This window comes from Schistocerca piceifrons, chromosome X (assembly GCF_021461385.2).
Source record: "Schistocerca piceifrons isolate TAMUIC-IGC-003096 chromosome X, iqSchPice1.1, whole genome shotgun sequence".
Classification (NCBI taxonomy): Eukaryota; Metazoa; Arthropoda; class Insecta; order Orthoptera; family Acrididae; genus Schistocerca; species Schistocerca piceifrons.
The window spans coordinates 243,632,849-243,654,173 of record NC_060149.1 but is presented as its reverse complement, the minus strand read 5'-3'; the positions used below and the strand labels follow the sequence as shown (position 1 = coordinate 243,654,173).

Below are 21,325 nucleotides of genomic sequence, written 5' to 3'. Positions count from 1 at the left end.
AGATGTTACATTCTACTGCTTTCTGCTTGTATGGCACATAAATTTGTTGTGGTTTCTTAAAATGCAGTAAAACTAAGCTCCGAAAGTGAAGAATGAATCGTTTATTGGTCTGGGTAAATAATAAAAGACATAAACAAACGTTTTTCGAACAACTGGAATAATTTCGTACTGTCAAGCAAACAATTCTAACTTTTTTACAATTCTTATATTTAGATAACTGTCTGAGCCACTCGCAGCAACTGCTTGTACAGATTGCTGCCGTTACTGTATAGTTCTTGTGTATTACGGCATTATTACGATCGAAATGCGATTAAAAAAACAAATCAAAGGAAAGAAAAACAGTCTTGTCAGCATTGCTTTCCAAACTAAAAAGATTGTATTCAGATATTTACGCCGTTTGGCCTAGAACGACACAGGCTCTCTTTCCAACTCTGTAGAAAGATATTACTCTGGTTACTATTGAAAATATGGTATTGTGGTGTAGATTCCCAGACACTTGAATATTCGTAATGGTGTAATGGTCAGACGTAATAAAATCCGCGTATTAATCGTGAAGACGCACCCAATCTGTTGTGGATGTTATGCCTAGCGCACGAACTACATTCTAATTTCTGAAACGTTGCGCTTTTTGCATATTGTATTTGTTGTGTCTCAACTCCGCACTAGCATTTCCTGCGCTGAATCCTTCGACGGCTGAATCACAAACAAAGTCTGTGCCGCGCTGACAGTTAGGATTCTAAAAGTAACCGTCAGATGGCAGCACTAAGGAAAAGTGACTTAAAAGTCTTCTGCGAGGCTTCTAGCGGTTGGTCTGCTGTGTGCTGTCAGTCAGAGGAAGAGTTGACAGGTGGTTGCTGGGAACTTGGAAACAGTTCAGAGTTTGTGGTACGTTTTCCTGGTATTTTTTAGATGTGTATTATGTATAGTCATGAGAGTTTCATGCATGACAGTTTGTTACATCAACTTTTATTGAAATAGCTGATGGGGCTTAAGCAATAAGTGCGGTGACCGCGTTTTTATTTTCAAGGTATGCAGAATGGGCGAGTACCTCGCTTTGTTTCTGAGTTGCTAGCCAAATGCCTGAACAGTGTGTGTCCTAGATTCTAAAACGCCCAAGGTAGCTACGTAACTGTGACACCTATAATCTTGTGAAGTGAAACATAACAACTTTAAATCACTTTTGTTCTGTTATGCGTACCGTCCTATGCTCAAGCCTCACTCTACAGACTGGGTAGTAAAGTGTGTGTGTGTGTGTGTGTGTGTGTGTGTGTGTGTGTGTGTGTGTGTGTGTGTATTTCTTTTGAAAAGATACTTTCGATGTAAACTTCTTAATTGATGTTACTATCAGTACAGTTTTCGAAGCCTGTTGTTAAATTTGTACCTTAGGAAGTAACTACTCAAAATGATAAAATTGTTTTGAGATGGGAAACTTATTTTTTTATACTATATTAATACATGGATATCGGTCTCTGTTTAAATATGCGTCACGTACTTTCTACAACTATTTTTACATGTTTCATTTAAGTGTAGACTTGGTTTTTCTTGCCAATTGCCTAGGTAATGACAGGTACTGTGTTATAAAACAGGTGTTATTTCTTGAGTGGAGGGGGAAAGAGATGGTTATGCGAAAGATAAAAATAAACTGTGCTAGAACTACATATACTAAAGAAACGACGCGTAAACATTCATGTGACAATTTCTTGAAGATCTTAACAATCCGATGAGTGTCATCAAGAGGGTGAACCTAATTATTCAGAAAATGTTCATTTTGATTTCCTCGAAAGTTATACTCGGATAATTGGCATATTTGGGAACAATGTGTAATATTCTGTGTAGTAACTCTTTACTGCCTAGAGCAACAAAATATTCACTAGTCTTTCTTCTAAGCATTAGTTTAATTATGACGTCCACTATCAATTTGACATATGCTCGGTAATGTACATTTAAAACTAGTAAGGTGAAGTAAATGTTGCCCCACAAAACTACCTTTTTGTGTGAAAATAGCCGTATGAAGTCAAAATTGTAGAGAACAATCCTACAGGGATAAGCAGGTTTTCGCCAGGGAAGTAGATTTGGTGATAGAAGTGGCGACTGTAGAAATTGATAGGCAAAAATTATATTACAGCAAGGTATTTAGTAGCTGTAGGGGGCAGTACGTGCAAACTAGACTTGCATAGGGTGTAGAAGGCTAGAGCAAACCAGTCCTCGGAGCGACGAAGACAACGACGACGAGGAGACACTGTTTGGCACTGAAGAAGTGTTGGACTTGTTAAATATAGACCAATTTGTAAACATATCGGCTAATGGGAGGTGGTTAAGAGCTAACTACTAAATCATTCCGTATTTGACTAACTAAATGAAACCTGACAAACCTCTAGAAAAAGGTTTCTATAGCTTCAAAGCTGTGGCTATGAGTGTTAGTACAAAAACCTCAGTTAAACCTGTTTAAGAGTGACTCGGTCGAGCCAACGAACAACGCGCCCATTGAACACAATCATAAACAAGGCTTACAGTTCAGTTACTGTTGTCAAATTGTTAACTTAAATGTGGAGTAAAAGCTGTAATACTCGCCGTTTCAGTGAAAAGTATATAGATTTACTAAATATGATTCCTCTTCTAAAAAGATCTCACGGCGAGGCATAACATTTACATTATGCTGTTGCTCTGGAGGGAAATAAGCAAATATTCGAGGGATTAGTTTTGTGAAAATCTTCCGAAGGTAGTTCTATATACTCTTCGGACTTCAAAACACACAGAAATTATCCCTCGAACTCTCGGGAAGACAGCTTCGGTTTTTTGGTTTTTTAGCGTAGTGCAGTGACACCGGGAAGCGTTTTACTCGGTGAAATCATTGTTAAATTCATATTAAAACTAGTATTGTCAATAAGCACAACTGGTTACGTTGAGAACACTTGTTCAATCTAATTACGTTGTCAGGGGATCGACCCGGCTTCAGTCCGCTGATGGGCAATGCTGCAAGAAATGCCATTCTCTAGCGCAGTTGGCAAACATCGAGAATTTACATGACTGTGTTGCCAGTTTAGCATTCATAAAACGTTGTGAAGTTTATTATTCCCTTAAAACTTGAATGTTGTTTGAAATTGAAGTGACGTTAAGCTTCACCGCATTTGCTTTACTTTCTCGCAAGCCTCCCGAAACTACTTGGATCCGTAGTTCCTTTTACATTAGTGAAGAGTAGCTGGTGTAAGTAGACGTCTAATTAGATTTTTGCGCTATTAGGTAACTCATTGGGCAGGCCGTCGTGTGTTGCCTCTAGCTAAAACACGTCAGAGTAGTTATGTACGTATACATAGCAAACATGAATGACAGTTCTTTTCAAATGCCAGAAATCTGCATCTCGATCAAAATTCCAGATTACCGGAAATTTTGATTTCGCTTAAATAGTAGCTTAACTTGGTCGGCTTGTTCAGCGAAGGACCTCGGTATACGTATCGTCACACATCAGAAAATGAATGCTTTCTGTATTCACAGGAAAAACGGTGATAACTGAAACAGATCTTGCTTTGTGCTGTTAGCGAAATGTTTTAGCAGTTTGTTGCGGGTAATATGTTCATGCAGTCTTCAATTAAGGGGCCACGGCGGAGAAGTTCTGGATTGCAGGATCTTCTTTGGATCCAAATTTTTTGGTACTAGATTACCTGGAACTACTTACGGCCACCTCTTGGTAACTACAGACGCGAAAGTTACGAGGAAGAGCGACCAACTAGTAAGACAGGAAGAAAATGGGAATAACAAAAATCCCGCTGTCGTAACTTGCGTTCTGGGAAGAAACCACGAGGAAATTCAGATGTAATTAAACCTGGATGCTGCCAGCAGCGCAAAGGCGGGGAAAATTTTTATTAAAACCGAAAGAAAACGAAATTGTACTGTTATAATTACGTGGGTACTCCTCGGTTCCTGCTCTATAGGTCATTAGAAAATGAGTTTCACTGTTGAGTACTGAAGCAATAAAGGTTAATAAAAACCACTACAGGTTTAAAGTACGTTTATTATGTCAGTGTCGGTTTTGTTCTGGTTCACATCTTCAGATGAAATCGAAAGTTAGTCATCGCCACAAACTTTCAGTGGCAGAAATGTGAGAATTATTTACGAAGGCTGTATGTGAACTTCTGGTATCACCTGAATTTAATTTAGTACGAAACATATATGAAATGCAGTGGGGATGGTTCTTATTAACTTTCATATTATTCAGCTGTGAATTAAAAAAATTAAGTTGTATTAAACCGCAGAGCGGCGTTCATCCAGTTGAAATGTGACTAAATTGAACCGAAAGCATATGTGGACTCCTGTATATGAACGTAAAGTAGCGGAAAACGGTCGAAAATATTTAGCGTATCTACGTGTTCGCGTCTGCACCGGAACTAAGATTCCACAAACTACAAAATTTTTTTTTTCTCCAAGAACGCCATGTGAAAAAAGCCTGTGTGGAATATTCTAGCGGAGGTAGCTGTAGACTGTACTGGCGTTGACAATTAGAGGGGTCTTAAATTTCCAAGTATGAAATTGACTTTGTAAGGATTAAACTTTAGCATTCTGTTCAAATTTCCCGACAACGCGTACTTAAGCACTGCACACTCTAGTAATTATCGTGCTGTGCAGCTGTATTAACTGAAAGGGCTTGTCGCTGAAGTAAGCCAGACGACAGTACTTAAGCGACAGACTTCTAAATTTATGCCTAAGACTAAGCTGCTATTCAGATCCTCGAAGCTCTGGTCAGAACTCACTCGAAAACGCTCGTGTGTTCAGTGTAGGAATAAAACTTTAACGAGTAAAAGTTTGATACAGTATTAACCAAAGCGGCTGCAACTAAATGCAGTTCGTGCAAGAAAGTTAGCTGCTTGCCCCTGAACCCTGCCGTTTGAAGCCATAGGGCAGTCGGCTAACGGACTAGCGGTGAATGTTGGGGCCACACGTTCAGCCGTTCCGCCGCCCTGCCGGATCTTACTCTTAATACGCCAGGTTCTCCGAAAAGATCAGCTAGCTCTTCCGTTAGGACTGTCGCAAATGCGAGGATGTCTTTTCCGGCGCTTCAGACAGCGTGGAACTAGTTAAATAAACCAATCATCTACGCATCTTAAGTGTAAAGCTGTCTGGCCAGTGTAGCATTGCTCTTGCTTAAAAAGTAGTCCCCATTACTGTACACTGCTAGTTCAGAACACTTAGAGGTAAATCTTAGGGTAAGTATTGGAAAAAACTGCTCGCGATGAGTGTTGCCTTCAGTTGTGTACACATTCGACAGGAGCGAATGGAGTGTGGGAAAGTAAGAGCTCCATTGTCCCGCTAAAAGACTGGCAGATAATTTTTTTCTGCTTGAAAAGACTTCACGCATGTCAGCAATATAGGACAGTGAGTCTCAGTAATTGGAAAAAATAATGTATAGCTGAACATACTTAGACCACTCGACAAAAAATATCAGAACTGCTCGCTTTATTAAGAACACATGAAAATTCTACCAGCGTATAATGAATAGCTCCGCATTGCCCCAGGCAGATGGCACCAACTGTGAAATGTGAAGAGTAATGTAATCATTAAAATATGTCAAATAAAACCCGAGCGACGTGCACGCGCTGGTTAGCACACTTCGGTACGAGAGGGCGAAATTTCAAATTCCCGTCCGGGCAGCCAGGTCAGTTTTCCGTGATTTATCGACCAAGACAAATGCCGGGATAGTTCTTTTCAAAAAATCGCGGCTGGCTTCCTTCTCCATCATTCCGTAATTGAGCTTGTGCTCCGGCTCTGACATCGTTGTCGACGGGCGTTACTCTGAGCTTCCTCCTTTCCAAAATTACTAAAAATTCTGACTAATGGCAGTTTGTAAGTTCGTTTGTAGCCCAGTGAAGCACGCTTCCCGAAGAGGGGGGAAAAGTGACAACATAGTGCTTCTGTCGTGGAGCTCTTTCAAATAGTGGCTGCATACGGTAAGGCTAATGTGCAGATTGGTTCTGTATTTTGTTCCATGCTGCGTCAACTGGCGCTGATATTGACACTGCTACTGTTCAGTTCACCGGAAAACCAATTGTTTCCGGTATTTGATAGGGTGCTAAAGGCGTCCCATATTATTCAGACGATCAGAAGTAGTAGCTTAAACAGCAGAGTATCAAAATATGAACGGAAATGTAATCTAACATTATCGTGTAATAAAAATCGACAACATACATTACCAGTATCTATTCAAAAATGTTTCCACATGGAAAAACTGTAATCAAGGAAGTTTCTGTGTGCGTAGACAAAAATACGAACTACGACACTTCATATTGAGGGACGTACGTAAAATGATTGAAATGCTCTTTTTTTGCCACCAGACAGACCGTTACAACCGGTCTCAAATTTTCAGAGTTTAATTCGTGTTACAAATGATATAAAAGCCATCTAGTTTCAACCATTGCGCAGTGTCACGCCCACTTTTCTGCAAGACCCTCCTTGTCTGAAAGGTTTTATTTCCTGCCATCAGTAAAGACATCTGTACAGTACAGAAGGCTATGAGCCCATTAAGGATGCCATAAATTAGTTATTAAAGAAATACACGTGGTGGAACACACAACCAGAACGAAAGCTGATTTCGGAAGTCTACATAATTTGTGAGAGACAAGGACAAGCACAAATTTCGTTCACCAAATTAGAAGTGTTTCCCCATAGTTGATACCTCAAGTCAAAAGGTGCAAGGCTTCCAACCTAAGGGAAACATAACCAGGAATATGAAAGACTTTGTATCGCTTAGCTCGAGATTCAATGTTTACTCACTAGAAGCGTTGAAGTAAGGAAGTGGGGAAAAAAGGACCCCGAATGTGAAGAGAATAATAGTGACCGAACTCCGATAAAATAAGTTGCTCAGGTATATTTTTTTAGTGTTCGGGCTAAGCGAACAGTCGTCACAGGTGGCTCGTTAGAGCAAGGGAATTTCGTTTGATTTCTTTCCTTACCTCCCTCCTTTCTCGTACCTGTATTGCATTGAAAATATCTAAACAGTACAAATGTCGGCTGTGTGCGTTGTCTTGTTTTCAAACTTGTTCCAGTCACTGGCAGTACTTGGTTTCTGACTAGGGCAGTGCCCACTTTTCACCCTCAAACTTGAATTCTTTTGGTCTCAGAATTGTTTTTTCCAGCATGTTATACGTTGAAACAGCGGTGTGGGCAGGTTTACTTATGGAAGTCGCGAGATTGGAGTCTCGCGTATCTGCTCGCTGAATGCAGTGGGAGAGCGGCCCAGCGATGCTGTACTATGCCGAACTGTTTCCGCAGCTACGGCAATCACATCATACTACTGTAGCGTCTGTGCTGTAGGGTTTAAGGGTGACTGCTATGTGCTGTAGGTTTTGGTGACTGCATATTACAGGCTTTTTCATTGTAGTGAAGCTACTCAGAGAAACAGGTAACGGGTAATAAATCGTTAAATTCTACCCTGTAGCGAGCCACTAGAGGCGGCCACTGGTCATGATTATCAAAACACACAAAAAACCACATGTTCGTCAGTGGAGCCAGGTTGACAACGAATAAAATTCCGAAGTCGGAGTAAGATCGGTCTTAATAAAAAAGCGAAGTTTGAAGTGCCTTCGGAACCAAAACAGAGCAAAACATATAAAGTTACATGATTAGGAAAGATCTGAGAATAGGAAGTGTCCTGAAGCCATGGAGGTTACAAATCAAATAATAAAACAACGCTGCTGTCGGGTAGTCCATAAGGATGTGAATGCAGATGGCTTCGGCTCCAGCTGAACTTGCGTAATGTCATTGGGTGACTAGAGACCGCAGGAACTCCATGGAGAAACCTGTATCTGCACACTGATGGATGCTTCAAAGGTACAGCATTTCAGTAGTAAGGAAGCGACCTATATTCTAAAAGCGTAGACAAACTTATTACTAGTGTATAAGGAATGGAAAAGGAAATGGTAAAACTGTCAAATTTTCTAAAATACATTATTCGTAGTTCCACTGTCAGCACGATTGAAACTGTGATTGGCGTGATGCTTAGTTGCGTGTAACATCCCTCTAGCTGTTTAGACGGGTTCACCTGCGTAAGCTGTCATTAATACTGACGATTGGGCAGAGTTTTCTGAAATTGTCAGCGAACGAAATAAGAGGAAACAGCTACTGCAATATCATGATTGTGCCATAATGAAATTTTCACTCTGCACCGGAGTGTACGCAGAGACGAAAGTTCCAGGCAGATTAAAACTAAAACTGTGGTGGGCTGAGACGAACTCTGGGCCTTTGCCTTTGTCGGTGAAGTGCTCTACCGACAGAAGTATCAAAGCACGACTCGCGTCCGGTCTTTACAAGTAGGGTAGCACAGTCGGTAGAACACTTATCCGCGAAAGGCAAAGTCCCGGGTTCGAGTCTCAGTTGAGCCCAGTTTTAATACAGGGTGTTACAAAAAGGTACGGCCAAACTTTCAGGAAACATTCCTCACACACAAAGAAAATGTGTCCGGAAACGCTCTTTCCATGTTTAGAGCTCATTTTATTACTTCTCTTCAAATCAAATTAATCATGGAATGGAGACACACAGCAACAGAATGTACCAGCGTGACTTCAAACACTTTGTTCAGGAAATGTTCAAAATGTGCTCCGTTAGCGCGGATACATGCATCCACCCTCCGTCGCATGGAATCCCTGATGCGCTGATGCAGCCCTGGAGAATGGCGTATTGTATCACAGCCGTACACAATGCGAGCACGAAGAGTCTCTACATTTGGCACTGGGGTTGCGTAGATAAGAGCTTTCAAATGCCCCCATAACTAAAGTCAAGAGGGTTGAGGTCAGGAGAGCGTGGTGGCCATGGAATTGGTCCGCCTCTACCAATCCATCGGTCACCGAATCTGTTGTTGAGGAGCGTACAAACACTTAGACTGAAATGTGTAAGAGCTCCATCGTGCATGAACCACATGTTGTGTCGTACTTGTAAAGGCACATGTTCTAGCAGCACAGGTAGAGTATCCCGTATGAAATCATAACGTGCTCCATTGAGCGTAGGTGGAAGAACATGGGGCCCAATCAAGACATCACCAACAATGCCTGCCCAAACGTTCACAGAAAATCTGTGTTGATGACGTGATTGCACAATTGCGTGCGGATTCTCGTCAGCCCACACATGTCGATTGTGGAAATTTACAATTTGATCACGTTGGAATGAAGCCTCATCCGTAAAGAGAACATTTGCACTGAAATGAGGATTGACACATTGTTGGATGAACCATTCGCAGATGTGTACCCGTGGAGGCTAATCAGCTGCTGATAGTGCCTGCACACGCTGTACATGGTACGGAAACAACTGGTTCTCCCGTAGCACTCTCCATACAGTGACGTGGTCAACGTTACCTTGTACAGCAGCAACTTCTCTGACGCTGACATTAGGGTTATCGTAAACTGCACGAAGAATTGTCTCGTCCATTGCAGGTGTCCTCGTCGTTCTAGGTCTTCCCTAGTAGCGAGTCACAGGCTGGAATGTTCCGTGCTCCCTAAGACGCCGATCAATTGCTTCGAACGTCTTCCTGTCGGGACACCTTCGTTCTGGAAATTTGTCTAGATACAAACGTACTGCGCCACGGCTATTGCCCCGTGCTAATCCATACATCAAATGGGCATCTGCCAACTCCGCATTTGTAACCATTGCACTGACTGCAAAACCACGTTCGTGATGAACACTAACCTGTTGATGCAACGTACTGATGTTCTTGATGCTAGTACTGTAGAGCAATGAGTCGCAAGTCGACACAAGCACCGAAGTCAACATTACCTTCCTTCAATTGGGCCAACTGGTGGTGAATCGAAGTACAGTACATGCTGACGAAACTAAAATGAGCTCTAACATTGAAATTAAGCGTTTCCGGACACATGTCCGCATAACATCTTCTCTTTATTTGTGTGTGAGAAATGTTTCCTGAAAGTTTGTCCGTACCTTTTTGTAACACCCTGTATACTAGGAAGTCGAATCGTGTTTGTAGTATGATTGTTCAAATGTTTGCGGGTATGGGAATTGACGAAATTGGTGGCAGTTCGTATGTCCTAAAGGAGCGCCTTGTGGGACCTTACCACTTAAAAGACCAACGCTAGTGATTCGCTGGGTCTGTTGTAACACAGCGGAACGCAAGAGATGCAGGGGTCACATTGAGGGGTCCTTTTAATGCTGGGATCCCGGACGGACGCAATCACAGCAAGGTCTCTGGCCGACCCGACACTTCAGTGGACTCAAGTGGTACTCTATTAAGTGGGGGTGACGTTCAGGAAGCCGCTCCCCGCCTAGCTGTCCAGTTCGCAGCAAGACTCCAGCTAGCGCAGACTCGTCAACAACGAGAACTAGGGACCTGTGTGCACACAGGCCTCTTCCAGCTACTGTTATTATAGTAAGTGTATGGATTTTTAAAATTTGCATGATCCAGTCTTAAAAAAAAAAGGCTATCAAGCCACTGGAAGCTGAAATGCTAGTGGTCTTCAGCAGGAGTAGGGTTTGGATTTTCGGCCATAATCTTGTTTTTCTTGTTTTCAGGGTCTCCGAAACGGCTTCACGTGGAGGCCAATTCCTAATGAAACTAACCTGATATCAGCTGCCATTGTTTCAAATAAAAGTACGCTGACTTCATTATCAAAGCCTTTAGATATGATTAATAGGCGCGAAGCCATAAAATCTTGTTACAGACTTAGGCTGTACAGTGCCAGGCTACATGCCAATCGGTCTGAGGGTCAGCCTTTGCGGGTCTAGCAGTCACTTTCCACCTCTAAGATTGTTAATGTGGAAATCTTGTCCCATGACCGGAAACCCGCATCAATTTGCAGTCGTTCCCACAACTGTCTGAAGTCAGTGCCTAATAAAGCATTGTGGTGTTCAAACCAGTTTCGGACAGTAAACTTGGAAGCTGAAGCTCATTCCAGGCATCGTGGAGATTAGACTTAAAGCACATTCTCCCCCTACGCAGATATTCTGCCTACATTCTCTCCATTTGGGGGAAAGGAATTGGTTCGGACAACGATAAATGGTAAGCTTGCTAATGTCAGCATTTCCTAGCAGTGACTCGGAAGTTGAAAAATGTTAATACCTCAGTTTGCCGAACAAAAAACATTTATAGGAGTTTGTCCCGCAAGACAAAACTGAATCCTCAAAACACAATCTTAATATGGGAAAATGCAGCTGACAGTTAGCAAGAATTTAACGCGCAATATCTAGTGGGTTTTGTGTTTAGACGAGATTAGAAATAAAGCGTTGACACTGAGCTGTCGACTGGAATGTGTGGTCTGTTATCTGACACACCCCCTCTATGAAATCGTCGCGTTTCATGCGATACCGCAGTTTAAATTACGTGTCGGCTCTGATTTCAGTCGTAGGCATGATTTCACACGAGCGACAATTCATTAATGCTATTACTCATAAAACTCAGTTGATAACTGTACAGAATGAAGAAAAACTTGTTTTAGCCTCCGCTTACCAATTGTTAATTGGTAACCCTGAAGTGCGTGAAAGGTTGTGAACAAGACCGAAACACAGGAAGCGTAAATTTCGACTATTTTCTTGAATTATTCAATTGTTGCCACGAATATTAGACTCCTTACCGCCTGTAACTGTAAGTTTCGCACCAGTGCACATGTTTCACAATGACACTGTAGTCATTCTGGACCGTTGTACGTGATGCATAGAAAGCACACGATTTAGTCTAAGACTTCATCGTGCAGATGTAAACTGCTCAGGCATAGCTTATACCTAGGGTGTGACAGTTCTGCTGTTATTTTAAACTCGTGATGCTGTCGTGTAGAGATCAGTGATGTTGGGTAAATAGTTCTGCTCACACTAATCTTCAGTCAGAAGTAATGGTAAGGGGCATGCTCATTTACCACACCAAAGCAACGCGGAGTGACCATATTTGCCATCGCAGATATTTGGTGACCATATAGCATACGAATCATTTTATAATTTCGTGAGATTGAAGTTGTGCAGTAGTGAGAAAATGAAATCGCAAGTGTCAAGGAGTTTTTAACTCTTCCATGGTTAAAATTTATTTTCAGTTTATTTGAAAAAGGTCGGAAAGGCTTTATTTCGGGCTAAACAGTACTTCCACTATAAAAAAAATTTAAAACTGACCGATTTTGAAAATCAGTGAAGGGGACACATGTCCTACGGATCTGACTAAATCAGTGTTTTCAAGTGAACTTAAAACTGTCAGAGTAAATTTTAATTTTAGAATTATTTTGTCAGAATGACAATTACAGTAATAAGTGAAAAAAATTTGTACCAAAACGTTATCCTTCTCACAGTGAAAAACATGAAATTCCGCACACGAGCTGTAAACATTAAAAGGTGGCTTTGAAATACCACACACCAATGTATTCTACGTTGTTTTCTGGCGTCTGTCTTGCCACGTAAAAATTTTATACAAACCACCAAAATTGAGGCGTGTGGCAATGTTTCAAAGCAGTATCGGTAATTTATAAGTTAGTTAATTCATATATCCTAGGTATGGACATAATTTAATCTGATTTTCAGTAAACAGACGCACTTCGCCGCCTATACACACACGCCGTCCCCTTCTGTATATCTATCCAGTGGCCCATAGTATTTTTCTCAATGTTCCGAAAACACCTCGCTATATGCTAGACGGAAAAGAGATGTAGACGTCCTACGCTCAAAACTGCGTATTACTTTCGTGGAACATACGTATCTCATCAACCACGAAATGATCAGTGTAGTACGTGGGTGTTGAAAGTTTCTGCCTTCAAAAATCTGTCAATTCACATCACATTGTGCGAATACAAAACTTTTTAAATCGGTCATCTGATGAGAACTGTTGAAACGGAATGTAAAATCAAAGAAACTTGTTCAGACATTCATATATACAGAAGCAAATCTACCGATAACTCGTTAGATCACACACTGACACGCGTTGTGAAAACTGGAATGTTCTGCTAGATGCTTTCCATGATCAAAATAGACTGCAATGCGCTGAGACTTACTTCACTAAAATTCAGGGCGTAACATTTTCCTATAGGTCGTAAAGACTGTAGCAACTATAATTTATATTTCTACTGTAGTCGACGTGATCTTATGGAGATAATTAGCAATTGTTTAGATATTTATTATAATTTTCATTCATTGTTCAGTCTCAGTTGAACATTTTTAATGCGCATGTTCCGATCACTCTGGATCATCTTATGATTAAAGTATCTGATTCAGCAGCCCGTCTCGTCTACTCTGAAACACGTATCAGAATAATCAGCAGTGGTTCTGAGTTGACAAATGGGTTGCTGAATCAGATACTTGGATCTGAAGATAGTGATGGAAACATGTAATCTAAATTGCAGCTGAAACGTATCAACAAAAATAATTACCGTAAATTTGCATTTTCTCCCTCGCACCGAAATATTACTTAAACTGTCGTTGTGGTCTTCAGTCCAGAGACTGGTTTGATGCAGTTCTCCATGTTACTCTATCCTGTGCAAGTTTCATCTCCCAGTAACTACTGCAACCTACTTCCTTCTGAATCTGCTTAGTGTGTTCATCTCTTGGTCTCCCTCAAGGATTTTTACCCTCCACGCTGCCCTCCAGTACTAAATTGGTGATGCCTTGATAGATTTATATAATGGCAAGACAGAGATTTAGGAACCAGGTTTTAAATTGTAATACATTTCCAGGGCAGATGCGGAGTCTGACCATAATCTATTGGTTATGAACTGTAGATAAAAACTGAAGAAACTGCAAAAAGGTGGGAATTTAAGATGGGACCTGGATAAACTGACTAAACCAGAGGTTGTACAGAGTTTCAGGGAAGGAATAAGGGAATAATTGACAGGAATGGGGGAAATAAATTCGGTAGAAGAATGGGTAGCTTTGAGGGATGTAGTAGTGAAGGCAGCAGAGGATGAAGAAGGTAAAAAAGACGAGAGCTAGTACAAATCCTTGGGTAACAGAAGAGATACTGAATTTAATCGATGAAAGGAGAAAATACAAAAATGCAGTAAATGGAGCAGGCAAAAAGGAATCAAAATTGTCAAATAAGATAGACAGGAAGCGCAAAATGGCTAAGCAAGGATAGCTAGAGGACAAATACAATGATCCCGAGTCATACCTCACTAGGGGTAAGACACACTGCCTACAAGAAAATTATAGACCTTTGGAGAAAGAGAACCACTTGTATGAATCTAAAGAGCTCAGATGGAAACCCAGTTCTAAGCAAAGAAGGGGAAAGCAGAAACGTGGAAGGAGTATATAGAGGGTCTGTACGAGGGCGATGTACTTCAGGACAATATTATGGAAATGGAAGAGGATGTAGATGAAAATGAAATGGGATACATGATGCTGCGTGAAGAGTTTGACGGAGCACTGAAAGACCTAAGTCGAAACAAGGCATCGGGAGTAAACATCATTCCATTAGAACTACTGACAGCCTTGGGAGAGCCAATCCTGACAAAACTCTACCATCTAGTGAGCAAAATGTATGAGACAGGCGAAATACCCTCAGACTTCAGGATGAAAGTAATAATTAAACTCACAAAGAAAGCAGGTGTTGACAGACGTGAAAATTACCGAACTATCAGTTTAATAAGCCACGGCTGCAAAATACTAACACGAATTCTTTACAGACGAATGGAAAATCTCGTAGAAGCCAACCTCGGGGAAGATCAGTTGGAATTCCGTCGGAGTGTTGGAACACGCGAGGCAATAATGACACCACCACTACTACTTACCTTAGAAAATAGTTAAGGAAAGGCAAACCTACGTTTCTAGCATTTGTAGACTTAGAGAAAGCTTTTGATCATGTTGACTGGAATACTCACTTTCAAATTCTGAAGGTGGCCGGGGTAAAGCACAGGGAGCAAAAGGCTATTTATAATTTGTACAGAAACTAGATGGCAGTTAGGAGTCGAGGGACATGAAAGGGAAGCAGGGGTTGGGAAGGGGGTGAGACAGGATTATAGCCTATCCCAGATGTTATTCAATCTGTATATTGAGCAAGCAGTAAAGGAGGCAAAAGAAAAATTTGAAGTAGGAATTAAAATCCACAGAGAAGAAATAAAAACTTTGAGGTTAGCCAATAACATTGTAATTCTGTCACAGCACAGGACCTGGAAGAGCAGCCACTAATTCGCCGTAGTTGCAGATAAAAAACTGGAATTACACCTATTGTTTTCCCTGAATTTAACATGAAATCAGTGATATTTGTAGTAGTTGCTACAAACGTCTATTTACGACAGTCTGACATACTGACTGGTAAAGGTCTCTGTTAATGGCTGGCAATGTCAGTGTTGATTTGGTTGAAATGTATCAGACTATGCTAGCTGTCGAACAGACCGAAGTAAAGGAACTAATCAATGGAGGGCAAATGCACAACAACGTGCCAGTTAACCCACGCTGATCTTGAACTTCAAAATTTTTCCGTCAAATAGTACTTCCAGCGTAACCCCGGCGCTAGCAGTATTTTGTTTGTATATTAGCATTTTAGGTCATCTACATCGCTGTATAAGTGAAATGTGATTAAAGCCGTAGGTGACGGAGGATTGAATAAGTTATTGAGAAAACAAACGTGGTGTCTTGAAGAAAAGAGCGCAGTGGGGGATTCCAAAGGCTTGGCGCACAGCAGCGTGACGCGTGCGTCTGAAATCCGTATGTGGTCAGCGAAGCGAGCCATCAGCTGTGCCCCAGGCGTTGCCACACCCGCCATTCGCCTAACGGGTCGTCGTCGCATTCCGTTCCGGAGCGCCGGACGTACGCGGCGCCTTTCCCAAAACTTCCTTCCTTAAAAAGGAACTGCCGCTTCAAACTGGTTTCAATTGAAGCTTTTTTAGGCCGTAGATAGGCTGGATAGAAATGGAGACTGAGAAATTTTCTGTAGCGACAGGGTAGAGTATATATGCATGCTCACTATGGCAGGCAACGCTGGAAACTGTTACCGTACAAAGCGCGAGGTAGTTACTCTCAAATATTTCTAGTCTTTCGCACAAGGAATAGAAGAAACCTTTGCAATAGCGTGTGTACAGTATTTCAAATTTGCAGCCTTTCATTCTACTAAATCGCTCGCAAAACCCTTCATATCTGCCGTGCGGTCTTCTAACTGAACTCCTGTTGTAGTCGGCGGGCTCTAAAAGGGTTTCCAATAAAAAAAAGCTTCTAATAAAACTATTTACCTAGTCAGTCAAGACATTGAGTTGCAGGAAAATTACCTGCAAATGCCAGGCTATGTTGAAACGTTAGTGTAATGACAAATTGCACTCACTATCTTCCAAATAGAAATTGCTATGGGTACATATTAAGTTATGAATGTCAGTGCAGTGCGAAGCGCGTCAAATTTTCTCCTTCATGTGGGTAAAACGTCTTCCCCTTGGCAAAGATTTTTTCCTTTGCCCTCGGAAAGATAGTTGAGTGCAAGAAACTATGCGCTTCCTAGTTTTTTGGGGGTACGGCGGTGGTTAAAATCTTGTGTAAAAAATCTTCCTAAGTGCACCCACGACACAAGTGCATTGTCTCCTGCATCTGATAGTAAAGTTGAGACACATACATAACATATGCTTAAGTGTTCTGAGCTGTAAGTAGTTAGCACAAGAATTGCTTCATTACTCGAAACAAAAACTAGTTTCTTTTCCAGCTCAAGCATGTGCTCTAAGCGCCTCTTCCACGGGACGCTGCTCTAAACTTCTCTCAGCAGTTTCAGGACTGAATTCACCTTTGGCACACATTTGGTTCGCAACGTTCCGTATTTCAAAATTTCAATTGTAAAAAAAGTTCCGGCTTTCTTGATACTTGAGCTTTTTCCAAAGCTGTTTCACGGAGAAGACCGCACTGCAGTACCTTCTCCAAATCCTCGCACGAACGAAAAAATGGCTGACATCGAAATAAGTGTCACAGGAATAGAAAAACAACTGAAATCACTCAACAGAGGAAAGTCCACTGGACCTGACGGGATATCAATTCGATTCTACACAGAGTAAGCGAAAGAACTTGTCCCCGTTCTAACAGCCGTGTACCGCAGGTCTCTAGAGGAACGGAAGGTTCCAAATGATTGGAAAAGAGCACAGGTAGTCTGTTTTCAAGAAGGGTCGTAGAGCAGACGCGCAAACCTACAGGCCTACATCTGACATCGATCTGTTGTAGAATTTTAATTATATTTTTTGCTCGCGTATCATGTCATTTCTGGAAACCCAGAATATCCTCTGTAGGAATAAACATGGATTCCGGAAACGGCGATCGTGAGACACCCAACTCGGTTTATTTGTCCATGAGACCCAGAAAATATTACAGGCATCCCACGTAGATGCCATTTTCCTTGACTTCCGGAAGGCGTTTGACACAGTTCCGCACTGTCGCCTGATGAACAAAGAGCCTACGGACTATCAAGCCAGCTGTGTGGCTGGATTGGAGTTTTTAGCAAACAGAACACAGCATGTTGTTATCAATGGAGAGACGTCTACAGACGTTAAAGTAACCTCGGTCATATATATTACCTAGTAGATAGTCGGAAGTTCCATGCTGCTTTTCGCGAATGACGCTGTGGTACACAGAAGTTACAGCATTAGAAAATTGCAGCGAAATGCAGGAAGATCTGCAGTGGGTAGGCACCTCGTACAGGGAGTGGCAACTGACCCTTAACATAGACAAATGTAATGTATTGCGAATACATAGAAACAAGTATCCTTCATTGTATGATTATACGATAGCGGAACAAACACTGGTAGCAGTTACTACTGTAAAATATCTGGGAGTATGCGTGCGGAACGATTTGAAGTGGAATGATCATATAAAATTAATTGTTGGTAAGGCGGGTGCCAGGTTGAGATTCATTGGGAGAGTCCTTAGAAAATGTAGTCCATCCACAAAGGAAGTGGCTTACAAAACAATCGTTCGGCCTATACTTGAGTATTGCTCATCAGTGTGGGATCTGTACCAGGTCAGGTTGAGAGGAGATAGAGAAGATCCAAAGAAGAGCGGCGCGTTTCGTCACAGGGTTATTTGGTAAGCGTGATAGCGTTACGAAGATGTTTAGCAAACCCCAGTGGCAGAGTCTGCAAGAGAGGCGCTCTGCATCGCGGTGTAGCTTTCTGTCCAGGTTTCGAGAGGGTGCGTTTCTGGATGAGGTAGCGAATATATTGCTTCCCGCTATTTATACCTCCCGAGGAGATCACGAATGTAAAATTAGAGATTCTAGCGCGTACGGAGGCTTTCCGGCAGTCGTTCTTCCCGCGAACCATACGCGAGTGGAACAGGAAAGGGAGGTAATGACAGTGGCACGTAAAGTGCCCTCCACCACACACCATTGGGTGGCTTGCGGAGTATAAATGTAGATCAAAAATTCCACAAACTTTAACACTACGTATGAGGGGACAGGCCTGTTGAGCCTTCTGTCAACAAAGGGAGAGCACATCTTGTGGAGTATCACTTAATGAAGTCTGAGAGTGGTTTGAAATCCTAGGTGTGGGCAATGGTAGTATTCATCTGAAGCTACAACACATCGGTTAACTTTCATTAGTGTCTAGTCAGCGTCTGACGGAGGTAGAACTTAGTACTGAGCGGTCTCTAGGCAGGAATTACTCTGAAACGTCCACAGTATATCACGCAGATGACCATTGTTACAGTGGTACAGGAAAACGGTAGCATCTCTTAAATTACATTACTGCAACGTCTTGGGACATTAGTAAAACGAGAAAAACGTGTCTCGAGTTGCAACAGCGGTTTTTACGACCAGCTTCGATCCTGGACTGTGTATTAGTGACAAAATGAAATGATGGTACGGCGTTTGTGGATAAGACTCTATCTAGGGTTGTTCAGCCACTTAGTGCGGTTGGAGACAACTTTCATCGTATGTAAGAAAGGAATGTTGTAAGTCTGGCAGCTGTCGGAATTGGAACTGTTTAATCGTGATTATCATCCCGTAGCCGTGAACTAGCTCTCTCTCTACCTAGCGCGCCCCCCCACACACGGCTGGATTTTAAGCATCTTACTGACAGTACAGTTAGACTATTAGTCAGGGAAGGCCCGCGGGATGACCCGAGCGGTCTAAGGCGCTGCAGTCAAGGACTGTGCGGCTGGTCCCGACGGAGGTTAGAGTCCTCCCTCGGGCATGGGTGTGTGTTTGTCCTTAGCATAATTTAGGTCAAGTAGTGTGTAAGCTTAGGGACTGATGACCTTAGCAGTTTAGTCCCATAAGATTTCGCACACATTCGAACATTTTGCGTCGGGAAAAGGGGTTCAAATTTTCGATCGAATTTACTAAAAGCTATTAAGCTCCGAAGTTTCTACACAACTTGTTCCCAAATCTTTCAGATCTCAACGGCTTGATGTCCATTAAAGATTTAACCGGAAAATGTTTCATGTTGGTGAAATCCGTATTACAGCAAGTATTCTCCTGTAAGAAATGCACAAGCTAAACGTTGTAGTGTAAACAGCCAAAACCAAATTCCAGTGGCAAATATAATGGCTGAAACTGTTGGAGACGGCCGTCAGCATGTTAAATATTTAAGCTTCTCCATGCGGTTTATTCCCGTCTTTGCTGTATATATAGTTCAGTGGAGTACCTGTATTGTAGCTGAAAACATTTTCGAATCTGTTGTTGCGAGTTTTTCTTGGGATGCGACTAAAAGTTCTGTTTGATGAATTAGGCTGTTAGCGTGTGTGTGCTGCACTACAGAACGGAGTCATTGCGTCTTCAGTCACTGTTAGTTGCCCTCTTCTACATCTACATTTATACTCCGCAAGCCACCAAACGGTGTGTGGCGGAGGGCACTTCACGTGCCACGGTCATTACCTCCCTTCCCTGTTCCAGTGGCGTATGGTTCACGGGAAGAAAGACTGCCGGAAAGCCTCCGTGCGCGCTCGAATCTCTCTAATTTTACATCCGTGATCTCCTCGGGATGTATAAGTAGGGGAAGCAATATATTAGATACCACATCCAGAAACGCACCCTCTCGAAACCTGGACAGAAAGCTACACCGCGATGCAGAGCGCCTCTCTTGCAGACTCTGCCACTTGAGTTTGCTAAACATCTCCGTAACGTTATCACGCTTACCAAATAACCCTGTGACGAAACGCGCCGCTCTTCTTGGGCTCTTCTGTATCTCCTCCGTCAACCCGATCTGGTATGGACCCCACACTGATCAGCAATACTGAAGTATAGGTCGAACTAGTGTTTTGTAAGCCACCTCCTATGTTGATCCACTACATTTTCTAAGGACTCTCCCAATGAGTCTCAACCTGGTACCCGCCTTACCAACAATTAATTTTATATGATCACTCCACTTCAAATCGTTCCGCACGCATACTCCCAGATATTTTTCAGAAGTAGCTGCTACCAGTGTTTTTTCGCTATCATACAATATAGGATCCTTCTTTCTATGTATTCGCAATACATTTATCTGTTAAGGGTCAGTTGCCACTCCCTGCACCAAGTGCCTATGCGCTGCAGATCTTCCTGCATCTCGCTACAATTTTCTAATGCTGCAACTTTTCTGTATACATCATCCGCGAAAAGCCGCATGGAACACAATGTACTGTCATGTTTGTGAAAAGCAATGGTCCCATAACACTACCCTGTAGCACGCCAGAGGTTACTTTAACGTCTGTAGACGTCTCCATTGAGAACAACATGCTATGTTCTCGTCCTGGTTCTTCAACAGTTAAACTGTTAGTCTTCGATCAGAAGTATCGAACAGCAGCGGCGAAAGTCTTCAGTCGAGGATACTTTAAGCAGTAGCATGCAACGGAAGTCACTTCTACTGCTAACACTTCAGAATATACTGGAGTAGCAGTGGAGACAGTACTGATGGTAGGACGAACCGGGTAAATGACGAAATCTGCTGGCAGGTCTGGCGTTTGCCGAGGGCGCCAGAGGTGGTTGCTCAGAGTGCATTGGCTTGTTCGAGCTGGTGCCTGACACGGCGCTCAGTGCGCATGCGCACGTGCTTAGAGGCCAGTCGCTGGGTGAGTGTGCACAGCCAGTGCAGTTGCGTTGTTTGTCATAAGCTGGGGCGTTCGCTGGTGTGCTACAGCTGCTCCCGAGCACCCGCAGTTTGAACAACAGGTCAGATTTGTACGCATAATAGTTGCCGTGGTCTACACTTGTTCCCTTTTCTTTAGTGTACGGCGTGTTCAGACTTCTGTTTGTCTGGAAAAGAGAGCGTGCATGTTCAATTTGGCCTTTCGTAGTGCGAAGTGAAAATGACTATTTGATCCGAATGTGTAATACGGTGGAGATTGTTTGCAGTCCGGAAATGTGAAGCTTAAGTACTTAGTTTCGTCTACGAAGGATTTTGGTTTCCCCTTTGCCTGTAAACGAGAGATGAAAAATGCTGCAAGTAATGGGAAAAGTATTGCCACAAAAATATGAGAGAAATCTAGT

At 42.3% G+C, this 21,325-nt stretch overlaps 1 protein-coding gene across 4 annotated transcripts in view; it reads left to right on the top strand.

Moving 5' to 3' along the window:
* Nucleotides 1-780: 780 nt before the first annotated feature.
* LOC124722916 (PTB domain-containing engulfment adapter protein 1-like) overlaps nt 781-21,325 on the top strand; it is a 144,519-nt gene continuing 123,974 nt past the window's right edge. Inside the window, exon 1 of one of the 4 annotated variants that reach the window (XM_047248069.1) lies at nt 781-885. Coding sequence is in view for 2 of the 4 variants with exons in the window: in XM_047248067.1 (XP_047104023.1) it covers nt 10,360 (1 nt within the window). In the remaining 2 variants the exon portion in view is untranslated. Of the gene's footprint in view, nt 886-10,251; nt 10,361-10,559; nt 10,583-20,907; nt 21,008-21,325 lie in introns of those variants that run through there. The other 3 variants (XM_047248067.1, XM_047248068.1, XM_047248070.1) reach the window with 3 other exon arrangements.